The sequence below is a fragment of the Prunus avium genome, chromosome 2 (assembly GCF_965620075.1).
Source record: "Prunus avium chromosome 2, drPruAviu1.hap1.1, whole genome shotgun sequence".
NCBI classification, from domain to species: domain Eukaryota; kingdom Viridiplantae; phylum Streptophyta; class Magnoliopsida; order Rosales; family Rosaceae; genus Prunus; species Prunus avium.
The window spans coordinates 29,579,314-29,605,385 of record NC_142285.1 but is presented as its reverse complement, the minus strand read 5'-3'; the positions used below and the strand labels follow the sequence as shown (position 1 = coordinate 29,605,385).

The following is a 26,072-nucleotide window of genomic DNA, read 5'->3' as shown; positions in this document are numbered from 1 at the left end:
CTCTCTAACTCTCTTACCCTCTCAGACTTGCACACTCTTTCCTTTAATACATGAGCCTCTAGACTTGAGAGAAGACCTTTGCTTTGTCTCCTACGTTCTGCCCTTGAATACCTGACATAGACCACAGGTTAGGCCAGCCACAAGCTATGTATTGATGGTTACTTGTGTAGCCACCCTATATAGAACCATAGGGTGGCTACACCTTGAAAACAAATCTTCCAATGTCCTTCAATGCTACCTCCAACCTCCCAACTGATTGCCAACGTTCTTCTGACTTAGAAGTGACCCCTAGAGTCCTTGCAAGTAGGTAGGAGGCGATAGCTCTTGAAAATGGAGTCCAAAACTCGAGGAATCAGAAACAACACGTGCTGGGCGACTGGTCGCTGGTAGCTTGCGACCGGTCGCAAGAAGGTTTCGCTCCAGACTTCGACTCTGCTTCGAAACGACCGGTCGCAAATAGCAGGCGACCGGTCGCGAATCGATATTGCTCCAGACTTCGACTCTGCTTCGAAACGACCGGTCGCAAATAGCAGGCGACCGGTCGCTAGTTCAAAACTTTGTATCCTTTATGCGAGCCAATTTTCCAACACAATGTTCTATTTGTTGTCTAAGAAATTTCCTTCGTTCTTTAAATTGTGGTTGATGCTTGGACAGCGAGAGGAACGGCTTGATCGTTTGGAAAAAGCCAAGGAGGCTTATGACTTGGGCTTGAAGCACTGCCCCAATTCTATACCTCTCTGGCTTTCTCTTGTTAATCTTGAAGAGAATTTGAATGGGGTGACTAGTGCTCGTGCAGTCCTCACACTAGCCGGGAACAAAAATCCTCAAAACCCTCAACTGTGGCCTGCTGCAACTCGAACTGAATTGAGGCATGGTAATAACAAGGAAGCTGATATTTTGATGGCGAAGGCTTTGCACGAGTGTCCCAATAGTGGTATCTTATGGGCAGCATATATTGAGAGTATGGTACCCCTACCCCCTTCTCGATGGATGGACAAGATTATCGATGCCCTAAGGAAATGTGATTACGATCCCCATGCCATTGCTGCTGTGGCCAAGTTTTTCACGCATCACAGTAAGGTTAAGAAAGCTAGGACTTGGCTCGACAAGGCCGTCACAATTGCCCCAGATATTGGGGATTTCTGGACTTCATACTTCAAATTTGAACTTCAGCATGGGACTGATGAGAACCAGAAGGATGTTTTGAGAAGATGCATTGCTTCACAACCAAAGCATGGTGAAAAATGGCAACCTATTTCCAAGGCCCTGCACAACTCTCACCAACCAACTGAAGCAATCTTGCATCAAGTGGTGGCTGTACTCAGCAAGGAAGAGAGCTCGCAGCAGGCAAGGCAGGCGCCCCAAACTGATAGACTCTAGTCTTCCCTTCTCCTGGTTTCTCCTTTTTCCGGGTTATATTTCTTCTAAAATGTTCTCCTATTTATATGTTACTCTGTTTACTTATCAGCTTTTCTCAATTTCCTTTTTTTATTGCCAATTGCCTTTGGAATGGATTCGGTGATGTGACTTGGCTTGGCTTAATAATTACTTGCTGTTCCTGTTTATATATAAATGTCTCTTTTTACATATTCAGTTTTGATCTGGGTGTTATTATGTGTTTTCCTTTAGCTCCTTTGTATTTCTCATACTTCCCCTTCCATATTCATTACTATTTTTCCTGGCTGTAAAGTTATTAAAAGTAAGAAGCAGCTCAAAAAATTAATAAAGGGCTTAAGGAATTTCAACCAATGAGGGGTCGTAAAAGAGAAACAAGAGTGGAGAGTGTATGCCCCTCTTTTTCAAGTAATGTACACTTCGGGATGGCCTATATGAAACCTTAAAACTCCCACATTAGGAAAAAAAGAAAAGAAAATGTAAAAGGAGGGAAGCTCGATCTCCTCTCTTGGCTTATAAGACAGGAACCTCCACAACCACAAAAGGCTTTAGATTCACACTTTGCTTTGCAAGCTAGCTAGGTTGTGACATTTTTTTTGTTAATGTCCATGTCATGGATTGGTTGGACCGATCGGTTGCTTCCATTTGGCGCATTCGAAACGCTACACTTGGCAGACAAAATTTGGCAGTGGACTTTTAGCAGACAAAGAATGAATAATGTCTTGGCTTTGCTAGTAATCATGGGAAATGATTATGGGTGCGTATACCACATTAATGGGGTCGGCAATGTGTGCCTTTTGATATCATAATATCAATCTAATTCCTTCCTCATGCCTGCAGTTTTCAACTCTGAGAGGAAACTTGAATTCCTCGCCGGAGATTAGCTGAAGCACGTCTGAGACATCACAGTAAGAGGATAGGATTTTGTAAAATCATTGTTGTCCATAGGCAGCGTTCCTTACACTAATGCAAGAGTCAAGACGCAATGGAAAGGTCAGTTGTTTTCATAATATTGTTTTCAATACAAATCTAGCTGTCATCTCTAGCTCCTCCGCTGTGAAAATTGTTGTGCCTCTTCTCCATGTGAAGCAATTTGCTACTCTAACAATAACCCTCCCCACTGAAATAAATAATTAACTGATTAATTAACTACTTGATATTTTATATCATCTTAATCACTAATTGCTTAATTAACTCGGTTTTCCAATTTTTTTTAAAAAAGAAATCGTATAGCCGCGCGGCCACACTCGGTTTTTTCCTAATTATTCGGCTATACTTAAAACCGAGCATCGATGCGCTGCTATTCTATTTCTTTTTTAAAAAATTGGAGAACCCGAGTATAGCCGAGCGGCTATACGATTTATGTTTAAATAAATTCTGAAAACCGAGTAAGGCCGCGCGGCTATACTATGTAGTAGGAAAAAAACCGAGTAAAGCCGTTCGGCTATACAAGTGTGGGGAAAAATTAGGGAAAACCGAGTACAGCCGTGCGGCTATACGATTCCTTTTTAAAGAATTTAGGAAAAACCAAGTATAGCGGGCGGCATACATCATTTCTTTTCATATGGAGAATGACGTTTTCCAAAGTATTATGCTTCCTGTTAGATTGCTCACGGTGGCATATTCAATTTCCATTAGGGTGTCGGAGAAATCACTTTCTTTGTTCCAGCAGAGGGAACGATTGCATTCCTATTGGGGTTTACAACAAATGGTGGTTTACAACTAAGTTGTGAGTTCTGTTTGGTGTCATTATAAATGTGTTTGAGGACTATCTCATTTTATTTATTTATTTTTCTTTTGAGAAAGGAATATTTCATGTCTTCATCTTTTAACAATTTATTTATTTGTGGATATTGTTCTCTTTCTCTAGAAAGTACTAAATTTCGGGTTTAGGGTTCTATTTGTTTGTGTTTTTTTGGCTGGGAACAAAGAAAATTGTGGGGTTTAAATAGAAAATCTCTTTTATTTCTTATTTTTTCAGTTTGGGGTATATCTAAGGGTAGTTTGGGAAGATAGTGGGGTTTTCTTAGAAGTTGTGAAAATTTAAATTAAAAGATGGGGTGAACTTAGAACATGGGGTGAACTAAGAGAAGTGTGGTGCTTAAATAGAAAATCTCATTTTAACATTCCATTACACCAAAAAAAAAAAACTCCCTTTTTTCATTTAGGTTTGTGTTTGTTGGCAAATCTTCCCGTTGAGGCCCTTTGTCACTTATATGGCGAAGAAGAAAATTTGTCAGCCATGAACTTTATAAAGATTACCCAACAAGTCGCTCTGAACTCTAAAGTGAAAGGTCTCAATACTTGATCAATCTAAAATAGAAAGTGAATGGTCTCATCCCAATGAATTAATCAGGCTTTAGAGATGCCAAATTTATATAACAAAATAGTACCAACTTATTAATAGCATCAGCCCACTAAATAATAGTGAAAATTAGTTTCTGAAATTCAGTCGACAGTCGACCATGCCTTAATATAGGTAAAATCTTGGATCCGTCACTGGAGCGAAAGCGCAACAGACTATGCAGGACGAAAAGTGTAACTTTGTTGATCTTTGAAATGCATATACAATTTTCCAACCAAAAACAAATACATATATACATTGTTATCAGACTTCGGCGGAATCTCCTACACATCACGACTTCTCAATTTCTCTCTCTTATGAAATACTTTCAAGCATCTGCATCGTGTAATCAAACTGCAAACTTCCTCTCTGATGATCACCATCCACCTGCCTCAAGAAACCAAGAAATGGGCTTAGAGTTTTGTCAGTGGAGGTGAATTTGGTGACTGAGGTTATCTTTTTGAATTTGGGTTCACTTTGCCTGAAGTATGCTTTAACATGCAGAAGCATCTAACAGGGCTTTCCAAGAGTACATGAGCCCGTTAGTCAGTTGGGCTAGGATTCTAGTTTTTTTAAATTATTAGTTTTTTTTTTTATGTTAGTTCTCTTATTCCAATTAGGATTCGGTTTAATTTCCTAATTCCCTTTGTCAATTAGGTCTTCTTAATAAGCTGATGTACTCTTAAGTATAAAAAGGCTATTAAGATACTCGAGTTTCTTTGGGATTTTAGCCCTAGAACTCAATTATCGTCGTTCCAACTTCAATTCTATTGCTTTGTCCTTCTATTCTCTCTATTTTGGGACTGTTTGGGTTGCTGGACAGCAGCTTGTAGTTTCCTGGTGTTGTCAGTTGAATTCTGTATATGTATTTTAGTTTTTGACATGGTTAGCCCCAAAGACATACCCCATGAAATCTTGTCAGACATCATTGCAAAATTGCCTGTGAAATCTCTGTTGAAGTTCAGATGTGTTTGCAAGTCTTGGCATGCTTTAATTAGCAGCCCAAGTTTCATAAGCGCCCATCTCGAAAGGACTGCAATGAAAAGTGGTTGTGATTATTTACTTATGTACTCTGACAATCTTGATTGCTTGTCAGTCTTTTGTCCTGAAACATATGCTAAGTGTTTGGAGTTAGATCTTCCTAGGCATCAGAGTGGTTCCCCTTTCTACATTTATGGTTCCTGCAATGGATTGCTTTGTATATCTGATGCTACTATGGAGAGTACATATTTATGGAATCCATCAATCAGGAAGTTCAAGAGACTTTCCAAAGGTCTCATTCGTGTCAAGTATCACAGCGTCGCTACCTTAGCTCTTGGGTTTGGCCTCGATGTTGGTGGAAATGACTACAAAGTTGTGAGAATTGCAATTTTTTTGCACGGCATCTGTGTCGAGGTTTACAGCCTTAGGTTGGATTCTTGGAGAATAATCAATGCAGTTCCCCCTGTGACAAAAATATTTAAAGTGTTCTGGAGCGAGAAATGTGCTTACTTGAATGGAGTTGTGTATTGGATTGTACAGGAGTATTCTCCAGATTGCAAATACATCATTTCTTTTTATATGGAGAATGAGGTTTTCCAAAGGATTATGCTTCCTGATAGATTGCTCACAGTGACACATTCAATTTCCATTAGGGTGTTGGAGAAATCACTTTCTTTGTTCCACCATAGACGAGAATATGATCGTGGGTACCGTTACTACTATGACATATGGGTTCTGGAAATGGATTCCTGGAAAATGATTCGCACGATTCCTGTTCCAGCAGAGGGAAAAATTGCATGGCCATTGGCATTTACAGCAAACGGCGGTGTTCATTTTACAACGAGGTACGAAAATTGGCAACACAGAAAGTTGGAGTTGTATGATCCTAAATCAGAGCAAGTTACAGATACTGGAATAAAACTTGGTACCTATGACAGAACCAGGAGGATCTATGGTTACAGTGAGAGTCTAATTTTACTCGACTGAGTTGTGATTTGATGTCATTATAAATGTCTTTTGGGGTAAAATCTGTTTTAATTTATTAATTGTGGCAATTGAGTCTTCGTCCATTTTCAAACTAGAAAGAAGTGCTAGTTTGCATTTCTATTTTACTCATATCAAATTTTAATCTTACACTATCGTTTTTTATTTAGGTGTGTGTGTGTGTCGATGCTTTGCTCTCCCCTTGTTGGCAAATCTTGCCGTTGCTTGGTCGTGAATTAGGGTTCTGATTTTGTCGAAACATCACGGTTTTTCTAGAGTCCTACAGAAAAATTGAAAAGGAAAAGCAAGAACAGTTGACCATACGGACAATTATCAGCCATAAACTTTATATAAATTACCCAAGTCACTCTGAACTGTATAGTAAAAGGTCTCAAACATTTGATATTATTCATTCATGTAGAATGCAGTGGCAGAATTGATTATTATGGCATGGCAATTGTTTGATCACAACACAATGCAGACTTGAGACTTTGCACAAGATGATAAATGGAGATTGCACTAGTGTCACGTCCAGACTCGATTGATTGCTTTGTAACAACATGAACAAACATGTGCATTAATCGGATTCTGATGAACAAAAAGTATCTTAGTTCTTTAGCACAAAGAAGAGAAAGAGAGAGAGAGAGAGAGAGAGAGAGAGAGAGAGAGAGAGAGAGAGAATCCATGCAAATCAAAGCTTTCATTAAGTTGTATCCTGCAAATAATTTACCAAGTACAATAGATTTCCAATTAAAATCAAGGCTACTACTTGGCATGTCCCTTTCCCTTTGGATCTGAACCTAATGTGTTTGTACTGGTGGCAGCAACTTCAGTACTTGCATATTCTACAAAAAAATAAATCCACACATGTTCTTATAAACAAATGCAACATTATAAAGTAATAAACAATTAAGATCCAACAAATGCAACACATGTTCATATATGAATGAGAGAGAGAGAGAGAGAGAGAGAGAGAGAGAGAGAGAGGCGGAGAAGAAGATGAGATCGATCAATGGTGGAGGATTTGGGATTACGGCTTCAAATCGATGATTGAGAAAGGAGAAGAGAAGAGAAGAATAGATAGAGGGAAGGAAAGGATGGAGGAAACAAAGCTCGAGTCGAATGTTCGTGGGAGAGGAGGAACTGAAATTGGGATTTATTATTTAACCGGTACTGTTCGGTACGTTATGGCACCAAACGGATCACAAATCTAGAACCGGTGTTGTGCCAAATAGTAACGGGATGACACGGTATCATCTTGTTTACACTTGAACACCAAATGGGACAGCACGAGATGGGCACGGTTCGGGACGGTTTCAGTATTTTGGTTTTGATGCCCACCCCTAGAATTGACAATACAATGGCAATATGTGTAAATGTTTTAAAGACAGTGGCCAAGGCTTTGCATACTATTTCTTTAAAAAACAATTGTGAAAAAACAAGTATAGCTGCGCAGCAATACTATTTCTTTTTAAAAAAAATTAGAAAAAACAGAGTATAGTAGTGCGGCTATGCAATTTCTTTAAAAAATTGTACATACTACTACTTTAAAAACAAGTATAGCCGCTTTTAAAAACAATTAAAAAACAGAGTATAGCCGCTCGGCTATACTACTTCTTTTAAAAAAATTAGAACAAACAGAGTGTAACCGATTAGCTATACCAAATTAATATAGAAATTCGACCCCTTGTACTAGAAATTATACAATAGAGCATACATCTGGCCAGCAACTATACTGATTTTTGGGACCACTGAATTACTAAATATATTATGTTGATCTTTAGATTCCACAAAAAAATGTTCCATAGATCCTTTCATCTCAGGTTTTATACATAGTGAAAGGTTTTCTCGCCTGATGAGCTATCTAATTGTGATGCAGAATTAGCTCAAATGGTTTGTGGTTCTTGCTGCCGCCTGCTTAAATATCCACGAGGAGCCAGGCATGTTCAACGCTCATGCTGTCAAACAGTCAACTTTGTGCTACAAGGTTCTTCTCTCTTCCTCTTTCACTTAGATACTTAGGGGTCGTTTGGTACGGCGGATTGTCATGGACTGGACTAAATCCTGAGACTGTCTTGGATTAGCTCGGATTGGACTAAGCTGGATTAAGTACTGACCTATGTTTGGTGCTGCATCGGACTAAGAAGCTAGATTGTAAAAATAGTGAAGACTTATGTTTGGTGCTGTGTCGGACTAAAAATTCATTATTATAATATTTAAATTTAATTAAGAATTTTGACTTGAAAAATATTTAAATTTAATTAGAAATATTTAATTGGGGCTAATGTGCAAAAAAATAATTTATAATTTATAAATTTATTTTTAAAAAAAATTATATTCTCTTCCTACCTCTGCCTTTCCCATCTTCTTCCTAGCTGGCCGTCTTTCTTTCCAAATTTTCAAAGTGAAAAACAAAAAATAGAAGCCAATTAGCCCCACACCATAACTTTTCGCAAACCAATTACCACACCACAAAATTAATTAATTTTTTTTTAAAAGGCCCAAGTGCCCAGAACACAATTGGGATCTTATCTCATCCCTTTCTTCTTCTTTGGCCGTTCTGATCCCTTTCTTCTTCTTTGGCCATTACCAGAACGATGGCTGCAAGGCTCCAATCAGTAGAAGCAGCTGAAAAACATCTTCATGTGATTCAACATGGACTCCGACAGCAGCCTCACCCAGCTCGAGCTCGCTGACCTGCTTCGGTCTCTTGGCGTCAAAGTCCACCAGCTACCAGCTCCAAGTCCTCTTGCCAACGGAAACGGCACCACCGTCGAGTTCGACGAGCTAGTCATGGCCATGGAGGTCTTCCAGTCGTTCGAGAGGAAGAGAATGACAGAGTGAAGGTTGTGTTGGTTGGACTCGTGCGTTCAAAATAGCACGCTCGCTATTTTGCGAACCGCATTTCATCCTCGCAATATTGAACGAGCAAGTCCGGTGTTTTTTTAACCACCGAACTATACAATCCCATTTATTTTAGTCCCTCTTTCATCAAACGCTGGTTTCAAAGTGTTATTTAACACTGTCCTGGCTAGTCCAACCTACCAAACATACCCTTAGTGTACCTAGTAAGCAACGTTCTCGGTCTCATTCTCTCCTCTTTTTGCCTCTTCCAATATTGTGATGATATTGTACACCAAGCGCAAGTATTGCCAAAATTTGATAACAATGTAAAAGGAGAAAGAGAGACTGCAATTGCATTGAACTTCATTCAAATAAACAGTGCATGACCCCAAAATAATGAGTGATCTAAACTAACGTGAAATATAAAATATGTACACCTGATCTTTTGAGTTGATTAGGGTCAATCAATCAATTCTTTTTCTTGAAAAATGTGTTACGCAATTTCGAAGGTCCATATGCAGTGTGCAATAGTTCAGCACTAAACCACAAGTGCCAATGGACTTAAAATCAAGTCATCGTTTATGCAATAGTGTGCAATAGTTATGCAATCAGCTGATCAGGTTGGACAAGTTAAATGTGGTAGTTGTGCAGTGTTGCTGATGCACCCATATGGAGCTTCATCCGTCAGGTGTTCCTCTTGTCAGTTTGTGACAGAAATTGGAGTAAGTAAACAATGTGCTGTGGAAACATTGAAACCATTAATTGTGTTTGTTATGGGAATACACTTGTGAGTCTCACTGCTGATAGGCTAGTAGTGTGTTTGCTTTTTAAAAAACGTGAATTTTACCAAGTCTTTAAGACGTGTACAAAACACAGATGTATTATTGAAATATAGGTATGTTCATGTATAGTACAATATTAAACATGAAATTGCTAAATTCTTTATATGAGTAATAACTCTGGAAAAGTAAAAAATAAAAATGGGACAATAGAGACTCGGGTAATGGCCTAATAGTAATTGATAATGCTCTAAACTACTTTTATCGAGAAACGAAAATCAGAGAAAAAATATAAAAGAAAAAGAGGATCCCAACATATATATATATATATATATTTTTTTTTTTTTTTTATAAAGAGAGTCGAGTAGAGCCGAGCGGCTATACGTTTTTTTTAATTTGGAAAAACCCGAGTCTTGCCGCACGGCTATAGTATTTCTTTTAAATAAACTAAAAAATTGAGTATAGCCATTTCTTTTAAATAAACTAAAAAATTGGGTATAGCCGCGCGGCTATACTATTTCTTTAAATACAAATTTATAAATAAACCCAATCCTAGACATGTATTTATAAAAAAACCCAAATACTATTTAAACATAGAAACACACCCAAAATCAACCCCAAAATCAACAATTGTATATTTTTTGGGTGTGTTTATAAATGGGTTTTGAGTGTGTGTAATGATGGGTTTTTGGTGTGTTTATAAAGTGTTTTGGGTATTGGGTGTTTTTATAATTTCGGCCCCCATTTTGGGTGTTTTAGTGAAACACCCTTCTTTAAAAGACATTTGAAAACCCGAGTATCGCCACAGAATACTCGGTTATACGATTTCTTTTTAAAAAATTGAAAAAAAACCAGGTATAGCCGCCTGGCTATACCATTTCTTTAAAAAAAATTAAATAAAAAGGGCGTACCGCCGCGCGCCTATACTATTTCTTTTTATAAAAAAAAAAATTGGAAATCGGCTATACTCGTTAATAAATAAAATTATGAAAAAAGGACCCTACTAGTTGCATTAGTTTATACTTGATAGATATTAATATTGGTATAGCTGTGCAAATTATGAATATTAATATTGGTACAAATTATGAAAAAAGGACCCTCCTAGTTGCATTAGTTTATGCTTTATAGATATTAATATTGGTATAACATATTGGTATATCCGCGCGGCTATACCAATATACATAAGCGTTTTATTCGGCAAAATTTTGGCAAATTACAACTTAAAAGTTCAGCCACTATATAATATTTTTTAATATATATTATTTTTATTCAATAATGTGTGAGAATTATATGTATAATACGTGAATTTTGTGTGTATTATTAAAAATTTTGTAGAAAATAAGTGTATTAAAAGCAACCAGAGCAAATAGAAGGATGAAGACAATTTTTAAAAAACCAATGCAGATATAAATATAACTGAAGCCATACACGAATTTCTTTCTTTCTTTCTTATTGAGAAGCAAGCACGAGACTTTGAATGTGCAGTTGGGTTGCGAAGTACCAGCCATCCTTTTATAAGAGAACCGTTATTCTGTTTAGGGAAGTAAAAAAATCTTCCTATTGAACTAAGACTTTCCATTCTTGCACTTTAAGAAATGGGCTAACGACAAAAGACACCCTGCTGGTTTGGGGTGATTCTCAATATGGACCCAAGGGTATCAATTTTATCAATTTACACCCTTACGTTTTCAACATCGTCCAATTTCATCCTTCCATTAAGTTGACCGTGTAGTCAATCGTTAAATGCTGACATGTCTACTATGGGACCAACCTACTAACCAAAATTTTTTATTTAAAATAATAAAATAACGGAAAGGACCTTTGCTCGCCAAAGATGGTTCCCCTCGATCACTATACGTCTCCACTTTTGAAACTCGGCTTTACAAATTGTATGTTTTTCATTTTTCCTTTAATTTAAGGGTTTGTCACAATGAATATCTACAATTTAATTACTTGGGTTTAAATTTTATGTGTGTGAAACATTAGTGGCGGAGCCAGGATTTCACATTAGAGGGGGCCCTTCATAAAACTTGTCTTCTCTTCATAAATTAATTATCATGAATTTCATATTTTAAATGAGTTTTTCTATTTAAACCCCACATTTTTCTTTGTTCACCCCAATACTTAAATCATAGCTCTTAAGTTTTATTATTGTGTAAAAAGACAAAAACAAAAGCCATCTAACTTAATATTTAACCCTAGTACATGTGAGTCTTTGACCTTTCCTTTTGGGATGGAATCGAACTACTCATGGAAAGAATCCGAGACCCAATCTTCAAACGATTTTGCTTGTAGACAATGTCAACCAATCTTGGATCCATATGGGTGGCATGTTAACAATTACATTCAAAACTATTTTGGGGATTTATCATTTGACGACTACTCTTCACAATACACTTGCTCTACACATAGAGATGATGAAGATAGTGAAAAATTGAACCTCATAGGAACTCTATGTGGTACTAAGTCACTCATGTATCTTACCATGCAATGTATAAAGTGTAAAATATTGTAGTAAATCATTATATATAAATTATTATGGTGTGTTTAATCTTCTTTGATTAATTACTACATAATTTCTATGCTCACAGTGTTTGTTAGCTCGCTATATAATCAACTTAAATCAGTTAAACCCATGATGCAACTTCCAATTTTTTTGCGATAAACTAATAGATAAATGACTAAATAAACATCCTCCAAAGTTTCAATAAAAATTTCCAAGTTGTTCTTACAATTTCCATTATATTTATTCAATTTTTATCAATATCAATAATATCCCGATATTTCCATCGAAATTTCCCCATTTTTGGACTACCGATATTTCCGATACTATCAATATTTTAGACCTTGATCTTAATTACTAATTGATTAATCAATGTTTCCAATTTTTTGAAAAAACTACATGTATTAAACAAGAAAAAAAAAATATGTACCTGTATATGAGTATTATACGTTTACTTTTAAAAAACGTGAACTTTACCGAGTCTTTAAGACATCTGCAGAACATAGATTATTGAAAAATACGTACGTAATACATTATTGAAAAATACGTACGTAATACATTATTAAACGTGAAAATGCTAAAGTCTTTATATAGGTAATAACTCTTAAAAAGTAACAAATCAAAAGGGGACAAAGAGACTCAGGTAATGGCCTAATAGTAATGAATAATACTACAAACTATTTTTTTTATAAAAAAAAATTTAAAACCAAACCAAAAAAAAAAAAAAATCGAGTATGGCCGCGCGGCTATACTATTTTTAAGAAACATTAATAAAGCCGTGCATAGCCGAGCGGCTATACTTATTTTTTTTTTAAATTAAAAGCTTCTTATCACAAAACATCCCTGACGCTTGCGAAACTATCAGATTGCATTCTTAAAGTTTTTTTGTATCACTCATGGTCCCTAACGTTAATATGGGAGCTCTTAAATAGTCCCTCTGTCAAAAAAATTGTTAAATCCAGAGATATAATCATCAAATCAATCCAAAATTAATATATGTATATAAGTCTAGAAACCTGTAACCATAACCAGGATCGAGGAAATACAAAAAATCAGGAAACCACCTTTGCAACCTTGGTTGCCATTGCCGCTGGTACAGTCCAAAAGTTGTTGCTCGGACATTGAGATCAGTTTCCCAGTTTTGATTTGGATAATCCCTTCCACTGCTGCCACTGCAAAAAATGCCCAGCAACAGCCTACATATATAATACAAAAACAAAAACATCAATACTTAGTAAAGAATATGGATGAGTTAAGAAGGTAATTAATATAAGGAAGGTGGATCTCTTAATTACCACAGCTTCCTTGATTATTTATGGGGGTGACAGCTGCTGTTTTGCCTAGAAATTTGAAGATTTTTCGTCACCAAAAGTTTTTAGTGAGAGATGTTCATCAGATTTTTCGTGGCTTAACATTTTCTGCGACGGTGTTCTTCAGATTTTTCGTCACTAAAAGTCAAATTTCCAGATCAACTTCAGACTTATATATGCCTTGGGCTCTGGCCAATTGCGACGGATGTTCAATATTTCCTGATTTTTTGTATTTCCCCTATCTTGGTTATGGTTATAGGTTTCTAAACTTATATATATATATATATATACAGTCCCCTTCTATTGAGGGATCCCTCAAATAATTTTATTTGAGGGATGCCCTTTACGGTATCCTACAATTTTTTTCTCAATAATCCAAACCATCTATTTTTTAGGTCTTTATTCATAGATCATCCTTACAAAAAATTAGACAAATCGGAAACCGTTTCGATATCCAATTGTGTCCTACAAAATCAACGAACAACGGTGCATCAAGAAAGTACTCAAATTTCAATAACACAATTGAGTGGTCAAATGATATCGGATTCAAGTGATTTTTTGTAGAGATGATCTTTGAATGAGTATCTACAAAATAGACAGTTTGGATTAGTGAAATACAATCCGGAGTGGGGCCTACAAGGGGTGTCCCTCAAATAAGCTTATTTGAGGGATCCCTCAATGGAAGCTCTCTCTCTATAATTTTGGATTGATTTGACGATTATATTCCTAGATTTAACAGTTTTTGTAACAGATGGACTATTTAAGAGCACCCATATTAACGTTAGGGACCATGAGTGCTACAAAAAAACTTTAAGGATGCAATATGACAGTTTCGTAAAAGTCAAGGACGTTTTGTGATAAAAAGCCAAAATTAAAAAAGGGGAATAGCCGCACGACTATACTATATTACAATAAGGACGCTAGCGCCACGTGTTGGAAAACATAAATCTGCCCGGCTATACTATTTTTAAAAATAAAATTATGAAAAAGAGTATAGCCGGGCGGCTAAACTACTTTTTAAAAAATTAGGGAGAACTGAGTACAGCCGCACGGCTATACTTTTTTAAAAAAATTAAAAAACCGAGTATAGCCGCGCGGCTGTAATAAAAAAAAATGCGTATAGGTGAAAAAATCGAGTATAGCCACGCGGCTGTACATTCATTCATTGTTAGTAAAATATGGAATGGGAAAAATACGAATACAATACATACGTGTTTTATTTGGCAAAATTTTGGGAAATTACAACTGAAATGTTCAGCCACTTATTTTTTTAATATAAATTATTTAGATTTTTAAATATATATTATTTTTATTCAATAATATGGAAATAGAATAGATTGACATGTTATCTGTTTATTCAATAATATATATATATATATTATTTTTATACAATGGATAGATTGACATGTTATAATTTGTATTTCAAACACGCAATCAGATACTTATAAAGGGGTTCTATCTGCAACATATTTCATTCTTATAAACATATGTCATGTTGTATCATTCTTATAAAGGGGTTCTATCCGCAAAACGCAATCGGATACTTTAGGAAGTGAGATGTCAGAATTGCGTAAACGAAAACCAAAGCCTTTCTAAAAAGAGTTATTTTCTTTCTCTTTTTGCTTGCGTATAAAGCAGAGCTCGTGGAGAACAAAAGAAAATTTGTCTTAGATTGTGTTGCTCATGATGCTCTAAGGGGAAGATACCTCGCTTCATTTTACATGTAATTTCATTAGTGATTTAAATATCATTTTGCAATGGATAGATAGATTGGAAATTTTGTATTTCCAATGTTTGTATCTAGTTATATTTAGTAGATGAACAATGTTCTATTTGTTGTCTAAGAAATTTCCTTCGTTCTTTAAATTGTGGTTGATGCTTGGACAGCGAGAGGAACGGCTTGATCGTTTGGAAAAAGCCAAGGAGGCTTATGACTTGGGCTTGAAGCACTGCCCCAATTCTATACCTCTCTGGCTTTCTCTTGTTAATCTTGAAGAGAATTTGAATGGGGTGACTAGTGCTCGTGCAGTCCTCACACTAGCCGGGAACAAAAATCCTCAAAACCCTCAACTGTGGCTTGCTGCAACTCGAACTGAATTGAGGCATGGTAATAACAAGGAAGCTGATATTTCGATGGCGAAGGCTTTGCACGAGTGTCCCAATAGTGGTATCTTATGGGCAGCATATATTGAGAGTATGGTACCCCTACCCCCTTCTCGATGGATGGACAAGATTATCGATGCCCTAAGGAAATGTGATTACGATCCCCATGCCATTGCTGCTGTGGCCAAGTTTTTCACGCATCACAGTAAGGTTAAGAAAGCTAGGACTTGGCTCGACAAGGCCGTCACAATTGCCCCAGATATTGGCTCGACAAGGCCGTCACTATTTCCAAGGCCGTCACCCTTAAGAAAAAATATATATAACTTATGTATTTAACTTATTTTCAATATTTTACTTTCATTTATTTTTATATTACTCCATTTACTTAAGTTTACAATGTAAATAAGGAAGTACCCCTCATTTGGATTCAAATAAAAATACTAGAAAATCAAATTCCCACCAAATCAAAATATGAAAAATCGGTTTTAGTGTAAAATACGATTTAGGCTAAAAATGATGGCTCATTAAGCCAATATATACTTCATACTAAAATCCCATAAAATCAAGTTTTCTGATTTGATGTGTGAGGAATAAAAACCGCCAAAAATTATCTTGAGAAAATGATTATTCCTAAAAACCATTTTTCATACTTAGTCAATATTTTTACATAAAACAATTTTTCATGTATGATATGAATGCATGAAGGGACCTAATGTCAATTTAGATAAAAAGCCTTAGATGTTCAATCCACTATGGTGTTAAACCCTATTTGGTTTATATTAAAACTTATTGAAAATTAGTCTATGGAACTATGAACTAGCGTGGTTTATATGATTTAATGTTTACTTTTATTTTTAGAAAGACTACAGTAATTGTAAGTACAAAAAAAATATATATATCATTAAATTTTAAGCTAATAATTTTAGCTAGCCCACCCGTTGAAAACTTCCTGGTTTGCTCTCACCAACCATCTAAAGCAATCTTGCATCAAGTGGTGGCTGTACTCAGCAAGGAAGAGAGCTCGCAACATGCAAGGCAGGCGCCCCAAACTGATAGACTCTAGTCCTCCCTTCTCCTGGCTTCTCCTGGCTTCTCCTTTTTTCCGGGTTATATTTCTTCTAAAATGTTCTCCTATTTATATGTTACTCTATTTACTTATCAGCTTTTCTCAATTTCCATTTTTTATTGCCAATTGCCTTTGGAATGGATTCGGTGATGTGACTTGGCTTGGCTTAATAATTACTTGTTGTTCCTGTTTATATATAAATGTCTCTTTCTACATATTCAGTTTTGATCTGGGTGTTATTATGTGTTTTCCTTTAGCTCCTTTGTATTTCTCATACTTCCCCTTCCATATTCATTACTATTTTTCCTGGCTATAAAGTTATTAAAAGTAAGAAGCAGCTCAAAAAATTAATAAAGGGCTTAAGGAATTTCAACCAATGAGGGGTCGTGTTGATGCTCAAAATGGTTCGGCCAAGATTGAGTCCAACTTAGTGATGAGGTGTGACGGATGATAGGTGAAGGTGAAGACCTTCAGCATGTGTGTGAAGATTTGGGCAAAGGATAAATATACAGAAGACGAGATATACGTGGTTCACCCTTAATGAATGGGCTACGTCCACGGAGAAGTATATTCTCATTATTATAATAATGTGTATTTGCATTTGTACATAGGATTGGACCCAAATATAAAGGTAACAAGTGAGAAGCCCAGCCCAGTCTAGGATCCTTTTTCTAAGAGGAGAGCAGTCTTCTTTTATAGGTGAGGGGGAGTTTCCACCTCTTGTAGTCTTCCAATGTGGGATTCCTTACCTTGCTTAGAGTTGTGACCTGTGGTAAGATTTCTTTGGCTAGGGTGATGACCTCTCAAAGCATGGCATGTGGCTGATCTTTCTTAGCTAGTTGCTCGTTTAGTTACGGTGTCAACAGGTCGTAAAAGAGAAACTAGAATGGAGAGTATATGCCCCTCTTTTTCAAGTAATGTACACTTCGGGATGACCTATATGAAACCTTAAAACTCCCACATTAGGAAAAAAAGAAAAGAAAATGTAAAAGGAGGGAAGCTCGATCTCCTCTCTTGGCTTATAAGCCAGGAACCTCCACAACCACAAAAGGCTTTAGATTCACACTTTGCTTTGCAAGCTAGCTAGGTTGTGACATTTTGTTGTTAATGTCCATGTCATGGATTGGTTGGACCGATCGGTTGCTTCCATTTGGCGCATTCGAAACGCTACACTTGGCAGACGGAATTCGGCAGTGGACTTTTAGCAGACAAAGAATGAATAATGTATTGGCTTTGCTAGTTATCATGGGAAATGATTATGGGTGCATATACCACATTAATGGGGCCGGCAATGTGTGCCTTTTGATATCATAATATCAATCAAATTCCTTCCTCATGCCTGCAGTTTTCAACTCTGAGAGGAAACTTGAATTCCTCGCCCGAGATTAGCTGAAGCACGTCAGAGACATCACAGTAAGAGGATAGGATTTTGCAAAATCATTGTTATCCATAGGCAGGGTTTTCATTGTTTTCACTACAAATCTAGCTGTCATCTCTAGCTCCTCGGCTATGAAAATTGTTGTGCCTCCTCTCCATGTGAAGCAATTTGCTACTCTAACAATAACCCTCCACACTGAAATAAATAATTAACTGATTAATTAACTACTTGATATTTTATATCATCTTAATTACTAATTGCTTAATTAACTCCGTTTTCCAATTTTTTTTAAAAAAGAAATCGTATAGCCGCGCGGCCACACTCGGTTTTTTTCCTAATTATTCAAACAGAAACCGTATAGCCGAGCGGCTATACTATGGTTTTTAAAAAAAAATCTAAAAACAGAGCATAGATGCGCTGCTATACTATTTCTTTTTAAAAAAATAGAACCCGAGTATAGCCGAGCAGCTATACGATTTATGTTTAAAACATTTCTGAAAACCGCGTAAGGCCGCGCGGCTATACTATGTAGTAGGAAAAAAATTAAAAAATGCCGAGTAAAGCCGTTCGGCTATACTAGTTTAAAAAAAATTTAAAACGGAGTACAGCCGCCCGGCTATACGAGTTTTGGGGAACATTAGAAAAAAAGAGTACAGCCGTGCGGCTATACTATTTCTTTTTTAAAAATTTAGGAAAAACCAAGTATAGCCGCGGCGATAGTATTTCTTTTAAAAAAAGAGATATTTAGTCAAATACCCATTCTTAACACTAAAACTATAAATAAACCCTACACCATTTAATTTCTATAAACAAACCCAAAAAAAACCCCAAAAATGACAATTGGCCATATTGAATTTAATTTTGATTATTAAATTACTTTGATGTCCTATTGAGTATTTTGGGCTTGTTTATATGTTTTGGGGTTGGGTTTGTTTTGAGAAATCAATGGCAGTTTTGTAATTTAAAAGAAGTTAAAAGCCTTTTTGTTATGTTATAAATGGGCTTTGGGTGTGTTTCTAAAGTCCATTTCATATAAGGTATTTTTATAATTTGGGCTCTTATATTTGGTATATTAGTGAATCTCCCTTAAAAAAATTAGAAAAACGAGTATAGCCGATCGGCTATACCATTTGCAGTTACATCATTTCTTTTTATATGGAGAATGACGTTTTCCAAAGTATTATGCTTCCTGATAGATTGCTCACGGTGGCATATTCAATTTCCATTAGGGTGTTGGAGAAATTACTTACTTTGTTCCATCATAGACCTATGGGTTCTGGAAATGGATTCCTTAAAAATGATTCGCACGATTCCTGTTCCAGCAGAGGGAACAATTGCATTCCTATTGGGGTTTACAACAAATGGTGGTGTTCATTTTTCAACTTCTGACAATTGCATTCCCATTGGCGTTGTATGATCAGAAATCGCAGCAATTTAGGGATACTGGATTAAAACTTTGTGACAACCGCAGGGCCAGAAGGAGGAGGATCTATGGTTACAGTGAGAGTGTAATTTTGTGACAACCGCAGGGCCATGAACTTTATAAAGATTACCCAACAAGTCACTCTGAACTCTAAAGTGAAAGGTCTCAATACTTGATCAATCTAAAATAGAAAGTGAATGGTCTCATCCCAATGAATTAATCAGGCATTAGATTCCAAATTTATATAACAAAATAGTACAAACTTATTAATAGCATCAGCCCACTAAATAATAGCAAAAATTAGTTTCTGCAATTTAGTCGACAGTCGACCATGCCTTAATATAGGTAAAATCTTGGATCCGTCACTGGAGCGAAAGTGCAACAGACTATGCAGGACGAAAAGTGTAACTTTGTCGATCTTTGAAATGCATATACAATTTTCCAACCAAAAACAAATACATATATACATTGTTATCAGACTTCGGCGGAATCTCCTACACATCACGACTTCTCAATTTCTCTCTCTTATGAAATACTTTCAAGCATCTGCTTCGTGGAATCAAACTGCAAACTTCCTCTCTGATGATCACCATCCACCTGCCTCAAGAAACCAAGAAATGGGCTTAGAGTTTTGTCAGTGGAGGTGAATTTGGTGACTGACAGGGCTTTCCAAGAGGGGCAAGGATCTAGCAAGAACCTCTAAATGACGACTTAATATGAGAACACCGTTGGATTATATCCAACGGCTTTCCAAAAAGCAGTTGCAACTGAAATTATTGCACTGAAACACTCCCTTCATCCGCATGCTTTCTCCTCTCTCCCTCCAAAAATATCACTCCCTCCAAAATCACTCCCTCCAAAAATATCACTCCCTCCAAACAGATGCTCTCTTGAAGAACACAATTTTTATTTTCTGGTTTGATATTCTCCTCCCTCCCTCCATACGGTCTACCCCTCTAATTCTCTATTATCCTTCTTCTTTCGCATGCTATGTTCTCTCTCCCTCCAAAAATATCCATTCCTCCAAAAAACAGATGCTCTGTTGAAGAACACCATTTTTTTTTTTGGTTTGATATTATCCTCCCTCCCTCCCTACGGTCTACCCCTCTAATTCTCTCTTTTTTCTTCTTCCTCTCTCCCTCCAAAAATATCCCTTCCTCCAAAAAAACAAATACTCTCTTGAAGAACACCATTTTTTTTTCCTGGTTTAATCTTCTCCTCCCTCCCTCCCCCGCGGTGTACCCCTGCAATTCTCTTTTCTTTTTTCTTCTTGTTTGGTCATTCATACCATACAAAGGAAGTTACATCTACCTCTGTAATTCAATTTTATGTTTTCATTTGGCCAGTTTGGTGACTCTGGTCTGCTTCATCAAAGTGGCCTTGAGTTCATTACTTGATGATTGGAGACCACAAGTGAGCACTTGGCTCTGGTTCTATACTGTTGGTTTTCAAATCTTTGAGTTTGTTGGCATATTGGTCCAGCCCATGATGGAAGAAGAAAGTAGTCTCCCACAACTTTCTGGCTCCTTCTCAAGCTTCACGTGATGAGTTTTGGAGGAGTGCTTTTGAGATGTTCTTTTTATAATTAAAGGGAATATGGCTAGTGGCTAATAATATTGCATGGAATGATGATGTCTTTGGTGGGAGACAATGCATGGTCCAATGATAAAGAATGTTCTTTCTCTTTGGCTGGCCATCACGTGGGTTGGTATGCGGTTTCCCTCATTAGGAGAGTTGCTGCATGGGTTTATATAAGGAGGCAGCAACCAAAGCTGGAGCAGAGAGAGCGTATTGCACCAGAGAAGACGTCGTGAGACAGAGAGAGAAGGGTGAGAACACCATCCGAAAGCCATCAGTCTTCCACTCTAATATTGTGAGAGTGAGAGAGTTAATTGTGTACCACTCTAAGTGTTTAAGTGAGGTAAAAGTGGGAGAGTATAGTGTGATGTCATTATACTTTCTCTGTGTGTATCATCAAGCCCTGGGCATTGGCTTGGTAGGATCTCTTTGTGTGTGTATGGACTATAGCGTTAGTATCATTTATGTATCTTAATGTATTGACAATAGCGTTAGTATGTATCATCTGTATCTTAATGGGTCGACAATAGAATTAGTAGATATCATTTTTGTATCATAATGTGTTGGCAATAGTGTTAGTAAATATCATTTTTGTATCTTATGTGTTAATGATAGTGTGAGTAGTATGGGTATGGGTATCAGTATTTAAACTTTGTATGTTGCAGGTATAAAATGGAATATGAGTTTGAACTTTGTTTCACATAGGCGAGTACGGTCTTATAATCAAGCAATTTCTTGTGATATCAAATGAGAAAAGCGACCTTTGGATAGTCCTTTGGTAAAAACATAATTGAAACCAGAAACATTTCTTGTGATACTCTAAACCTTTCTTCTGATACTCTTCTCATACTCTGTTTAGCAAGTTTAAAAGAAATTAAAAAACCAAACAGATGAGCCAGCAACATAACACAAGCAAATGAATCGATGAGTTCGAATAAAATTGAACAAGAAAATTATTTTAATTTCTGTAAGTGGTTGCTAACCTCCAATGTCCCAACATCAACAATAAAAACCATTTTAAAAAACCTCTTAATGGAAATCCTCTTCTAAACAAAAAACAAAAAAACTGCATTCCTGCTGCTAATAAACAAATTACCATTTCTTGAAGAAGCAATGATTGATCTTGGTTCCACAGGTATGACCAATCTTTTCACTTCATTTAAAAAAATATAAACATATCATCAATTTCATCCCCAACTTCATTTATAATAATTACCAAATTTGCAGGGCAACCAGAGCCATCAATGCATAGCTGGAAATGTATCATCTCACTGCAATAGCAAGATTAATACCAAGTTCGGCAGCTATGATAGAAACAGTGGAAGCAATGGCTTAAGTGCTTTTGGTGAACAAAAAATGAAATAACAGAACATGAAATGCAATATTATACGCTTGAAGTCAATAACAGAACATGAAATACTTGAAAAACAGGGATGATGATTATGTGAAAACAGAAACTGAAAAGGGATATTTGATACATTTCTGAAACGTAACCAAAGCTAATTAAACTCTACATGGTGCAAAAAGAGATGTAATCAAAGCTACTAAAAGATATAATCAATCAAAAACACTCTCTTGAATGTTCCAGTGAGAGAGAAGCCATAGATTGTGAGAGAGGGAGACAGAGAAGAAGCCACAGAAAGAGAGGGAGGGTTTCGATGGGATTTGATGTGAGAGAGAGAGAGAGAGAGAGAGAGAGAGAGAGAGAGAGAGAAATTTGCAAAGTCTGAGAAGGAAGAGATCTGAGAGAGCATTTGGGACTAAAGAATGAATTAGAGATTGGAGATAGAATATGACGCTTCTGTAAGGGAGAGAGAATGTGACCCCGAAAAGCGTGAATTTTTTTAGGATGAGGGAACGAGAGGGTTAGCGCGAAAGAATTTCCCCCAAAAAAAAGAGCGCCAGCGAAAAAAAATGGGGAGAAGAAATCAATGTCTATGACGCACATGCCATGTCATAGAAATCAATGTACAAGACTCTGCCACGTGTCAATCTATTATATTTCATATTATTTCTCTATAATTTAATTTCTAAAATTCATAATAAATAATGTATCTTTCTCATTTCTTTCAGCAGTCATTTATTTGAATTTTTGTTCCTATATGTTCCCAATGCAGTGAAGTTAGGGATGATGAAGCTAGGAATTTTCTGGTCAAATCAGAGCCAAAGATGGAATGAGTGCTTGAGTGCTTTAATTGGTGTCTTGTGGCTATTTGCCGAGAGTTACATCACATTATGATACAATAAACACATATCTATATGAGTATCATAATGTGTTTATTGTAATGTGGTTTTGTATCATAATGTGTTTACATCAATGCTACAATATATAGATATATGATTATGGCTGAATGTTTAACTGCCTCAGTTTTGAACTTGAGAGGTATTACCAATCGTGTGAACACACATGCAACACTGTTTTGTTTTGATTATGGTGATGTGAATATATTAGCAATTCAGTCTGAACACAGAGGTGCATGTTGTTTAATTAGAAAGGTTTATTTTTTTTAACTTGAGGAGCCGAAAAAAATATGTACATACAATATTGTCATACAATAACCGTGATACAATATGAGAAGGGTGGATAAAAGGATGTTATGCCATATTGTCATACAATAACCTGAAAGCACTTCCCAATGTACATATGTGAAAACAAAATGTAGTAGTCGTTTGGGTTTTACCCCTTACTAGTTGATCAGTTTACAAACAGAATATTGAAAGCTATTCCCCATGTATCCCAGTGGTGGGTTTGGGGTTGGTTTCGGTTTCTTTATCCTTGGTTTCGGTTTCTTTATCCTTGGTTTCGGTTTAATCGTGAGACTCAAGACGACATGGTTGATTTCAAGTTTCAACATATCTTCTTGTTGCTTTGGTTTATTTTCTTGTCCTTACTGTTTGACTAGTTTTGTCCTCTTGCTGGTTTTTTGTCCTCTTGTTGCTTTTGTTTAACCACATATAGTATTAGCATTAACTTGGTTTTTGAAGACGGCACATGCATAATATCATTTAATACCCATCCCAAGTTATTATTTGTTGATAGCATAAAAACATACCCATCCCAAGTTATTATTTGTTGATAGCATAAAAACATACACATCCCAAGTAATTATTTAGTACCTAAATTCCTCAATAGAGGAATGTTATTCACAATCCCATTACTTGCTAGACATGTGGACACACAAACGCTTGCTACATGTCTCTCCTTTGTGTAATTATGATATCACTTTCTTCTCTCGGTTGCCACTCTTTATTTTTTTATTTATTCTTTTCTCTCTCTCTCTCTCTCTCTCTCTCTCTTCTCCTTCTCACATCCTTAGCCTCGTCCTCCTCTGTTTTTTCCCTTGTTTTATCATCTGGGTAGCTCTAGTTTTTAGTTTTCTTATTCATTCATTACTGGTTTTGGGTTCAAATTTGCTTTTTATTTTTCGTGACCCCTCTTTGTTATGCTCATGTTCATAAAGTGGTCACCTTTGATGTTTGAAATCTGTGCCTTTTGTGTGTTATGGATCGGTTTGTGTTTTTTTGGTATGTCAATGGGCACTTCTATGAATAAGAAGAAATAAAGAGGAGAGAAGAGACGGAGGGCGATGGAAAATTTATAGAGATGGAAAGAAGATAGGAACGAGAGAGAGAAACTGATGGAGAAAAAAAAATTAAAAAAGAGAAAGAGAGAGCCAATTGAGAGAAGAAAGAGAAAATATTTTTAAAATAAGAGATAGAGAGAGAGAGAGAGAGAGAGAGAGAGAGAGAGAGAGAGAGATATGCAAAATCGAGAGACAAAAGAGAAACAATTTTTTAAAAATAGAAACACGATGCAGCAAGCGTTCGTCTGTCCTCGTGTCTTGCAAGCAATGGGACAATCGGTTTTGAGTGCTTGTGAATAGCATTCCTCCACGCGTCTAACAAGTAATGGGATAATCGCTATTGAGCAATTGTGAATATCATTTCTCTATGCCTCCTCATTTAACCTTCCCCATGAAAAGTCTCTTGCATGAATAAGTTTTCCATAATACCCCTAACCCTAAACCCTAACCCTTAACCCCAAACATCTATACCCTAAACCCTAAACCCTAAACCCTAACCCTTAACCCCAAACCTGTAAACCCTAAACCCTACAACATAAACCCTACAACCTAAACCCTAACCCTTAACCCTAAACCTCTAAACCCCCAACCGCTAAAACCTAAACCCTGAACTCTACCAATTTAAACCCTACATACGTATTTCTTAGCACCAATTATTTGTATCCCAAGTCCAAAAAGAAAAAGAAATTCCTAAGCTATTGTTTGTTTGATCACATAAAGACGGCTTCGATATTTGTTGTTAGTTGTATCATTTATCAAATTTGCCATCTGTTATGGCTTGTGTATTTTTCTAATTGGTAATTTATTTATTGTGAATTTTAGAAGTTAAATCGTATAAAAATAAAATGAAATAGTCGAAGATTGACATGTCATTTTTTTTGTTATTTATTGTCTTTTTCTTTATCAAATTCATAAGAAATTAAATACAAATAAGAAAAATACACCAAAAATTGCTACAAATAAGAAAAATACACCAAAAATCATGATTCTACATATTTGAATTAATGGAAATCATTGAATCAAAGAAATAAGAGTGTATGTGATAGAATGTTTTGATTTGTCTATGAACAAAGTTGACTTTTTATTATTGATTTGTATTTTTATAATTTAGAATTAGCATTTTGGAGCTTTAAAGAAAAGATAATATCACAAGATGTTTATAGGAATTTTCTGGGTATTTTTATGATTTTAAATTTATATATTATGAATTTTAGAAATTAAATTTTTGATAAAAAGCCTTTATAATTTTTTCCCCCAAAAATTTTCGCGTGCCGCCCTTTTTTCACCAAATTTAAGTTTGGTGCGTCTTTTTTTTGGGGTCAAATTCTCTCTCCCTTACAGAAGCGTCATATTCTATCTCCAATCTCTAATTCATTCTTTAATCCCAAATGCTCTCTCAGATCTCTTCCTTCTCAGACTTTGCTCTCTCTCTCTCTCTCTCTCTCTCTCTCTCTCTCACATCAAATCCCATCGAAACCCTCCCTCTCTTTCTGTGGCTTCTTCTCTGTCTCCCTCTCTCACAATCTATGGCTTCTTTCTCACTGGAACATTCAAGAGCTTCAACTCCTCATCAGCTACAAGACAATTGCTCGAGGCCAATTGCTTCGAAGGTGAAGGCTGCGTGACAATTCCCAAGGTGTGATTTTGTAAAGCTCTAAACTCCATGCTTGATACAAAGTTTTGGTATCAGTTTAGGATTGATTTGAATTCTAGATGTATGTAGCTTGCTTTAATTGTGGATTCCATGTGAATGTTTGTTTTTATTTGGATTCTATATGTATGTGATTTTATTTGATTGAA

The 26,072-nt window shown here is 36.2% G+C and overlaps 1 protein-coding gene and 1 pseudogene across 1 annotated transcript; both read left to right on the top strand.

Moving 5' to 3' along the window:
• The first annotated feature begins 591 nt into the window (after window positions 1-591).
• LOC148296807 (uncharacterized) lies at window positions 592-1,380 on the top strand (annotated as a pseudogene).
• A 3,241-nt stretch (window positions 1,381-4,621) lies between these two features.
• On the top strand, window positions 4,622-5,707 carry LOC148296806 (F-box/kelch-repeat protein At3g23880-like). Its single transcript, XM_088248634.1, has one exon. The coding sequence runs from the start codon at window positions 4,622-4,624 to the stop codon at window positions 5,705-5,707; it is 1,086 nt and encodes a 361-aa protein (XP_088104760.1).
• The last annotated feature ends 20,365 nt before the right edge of the window (window positions 5,708-26,072 follow it).

Coding starts and splice junctions, on each gene's coding strand:
- LOC148296806 (XM_088248634.1), top strand. CDS start 4,622: ATGGTTAGCCCCAAAGACATACCCCATGAAATCTTGTCAGACATCATT.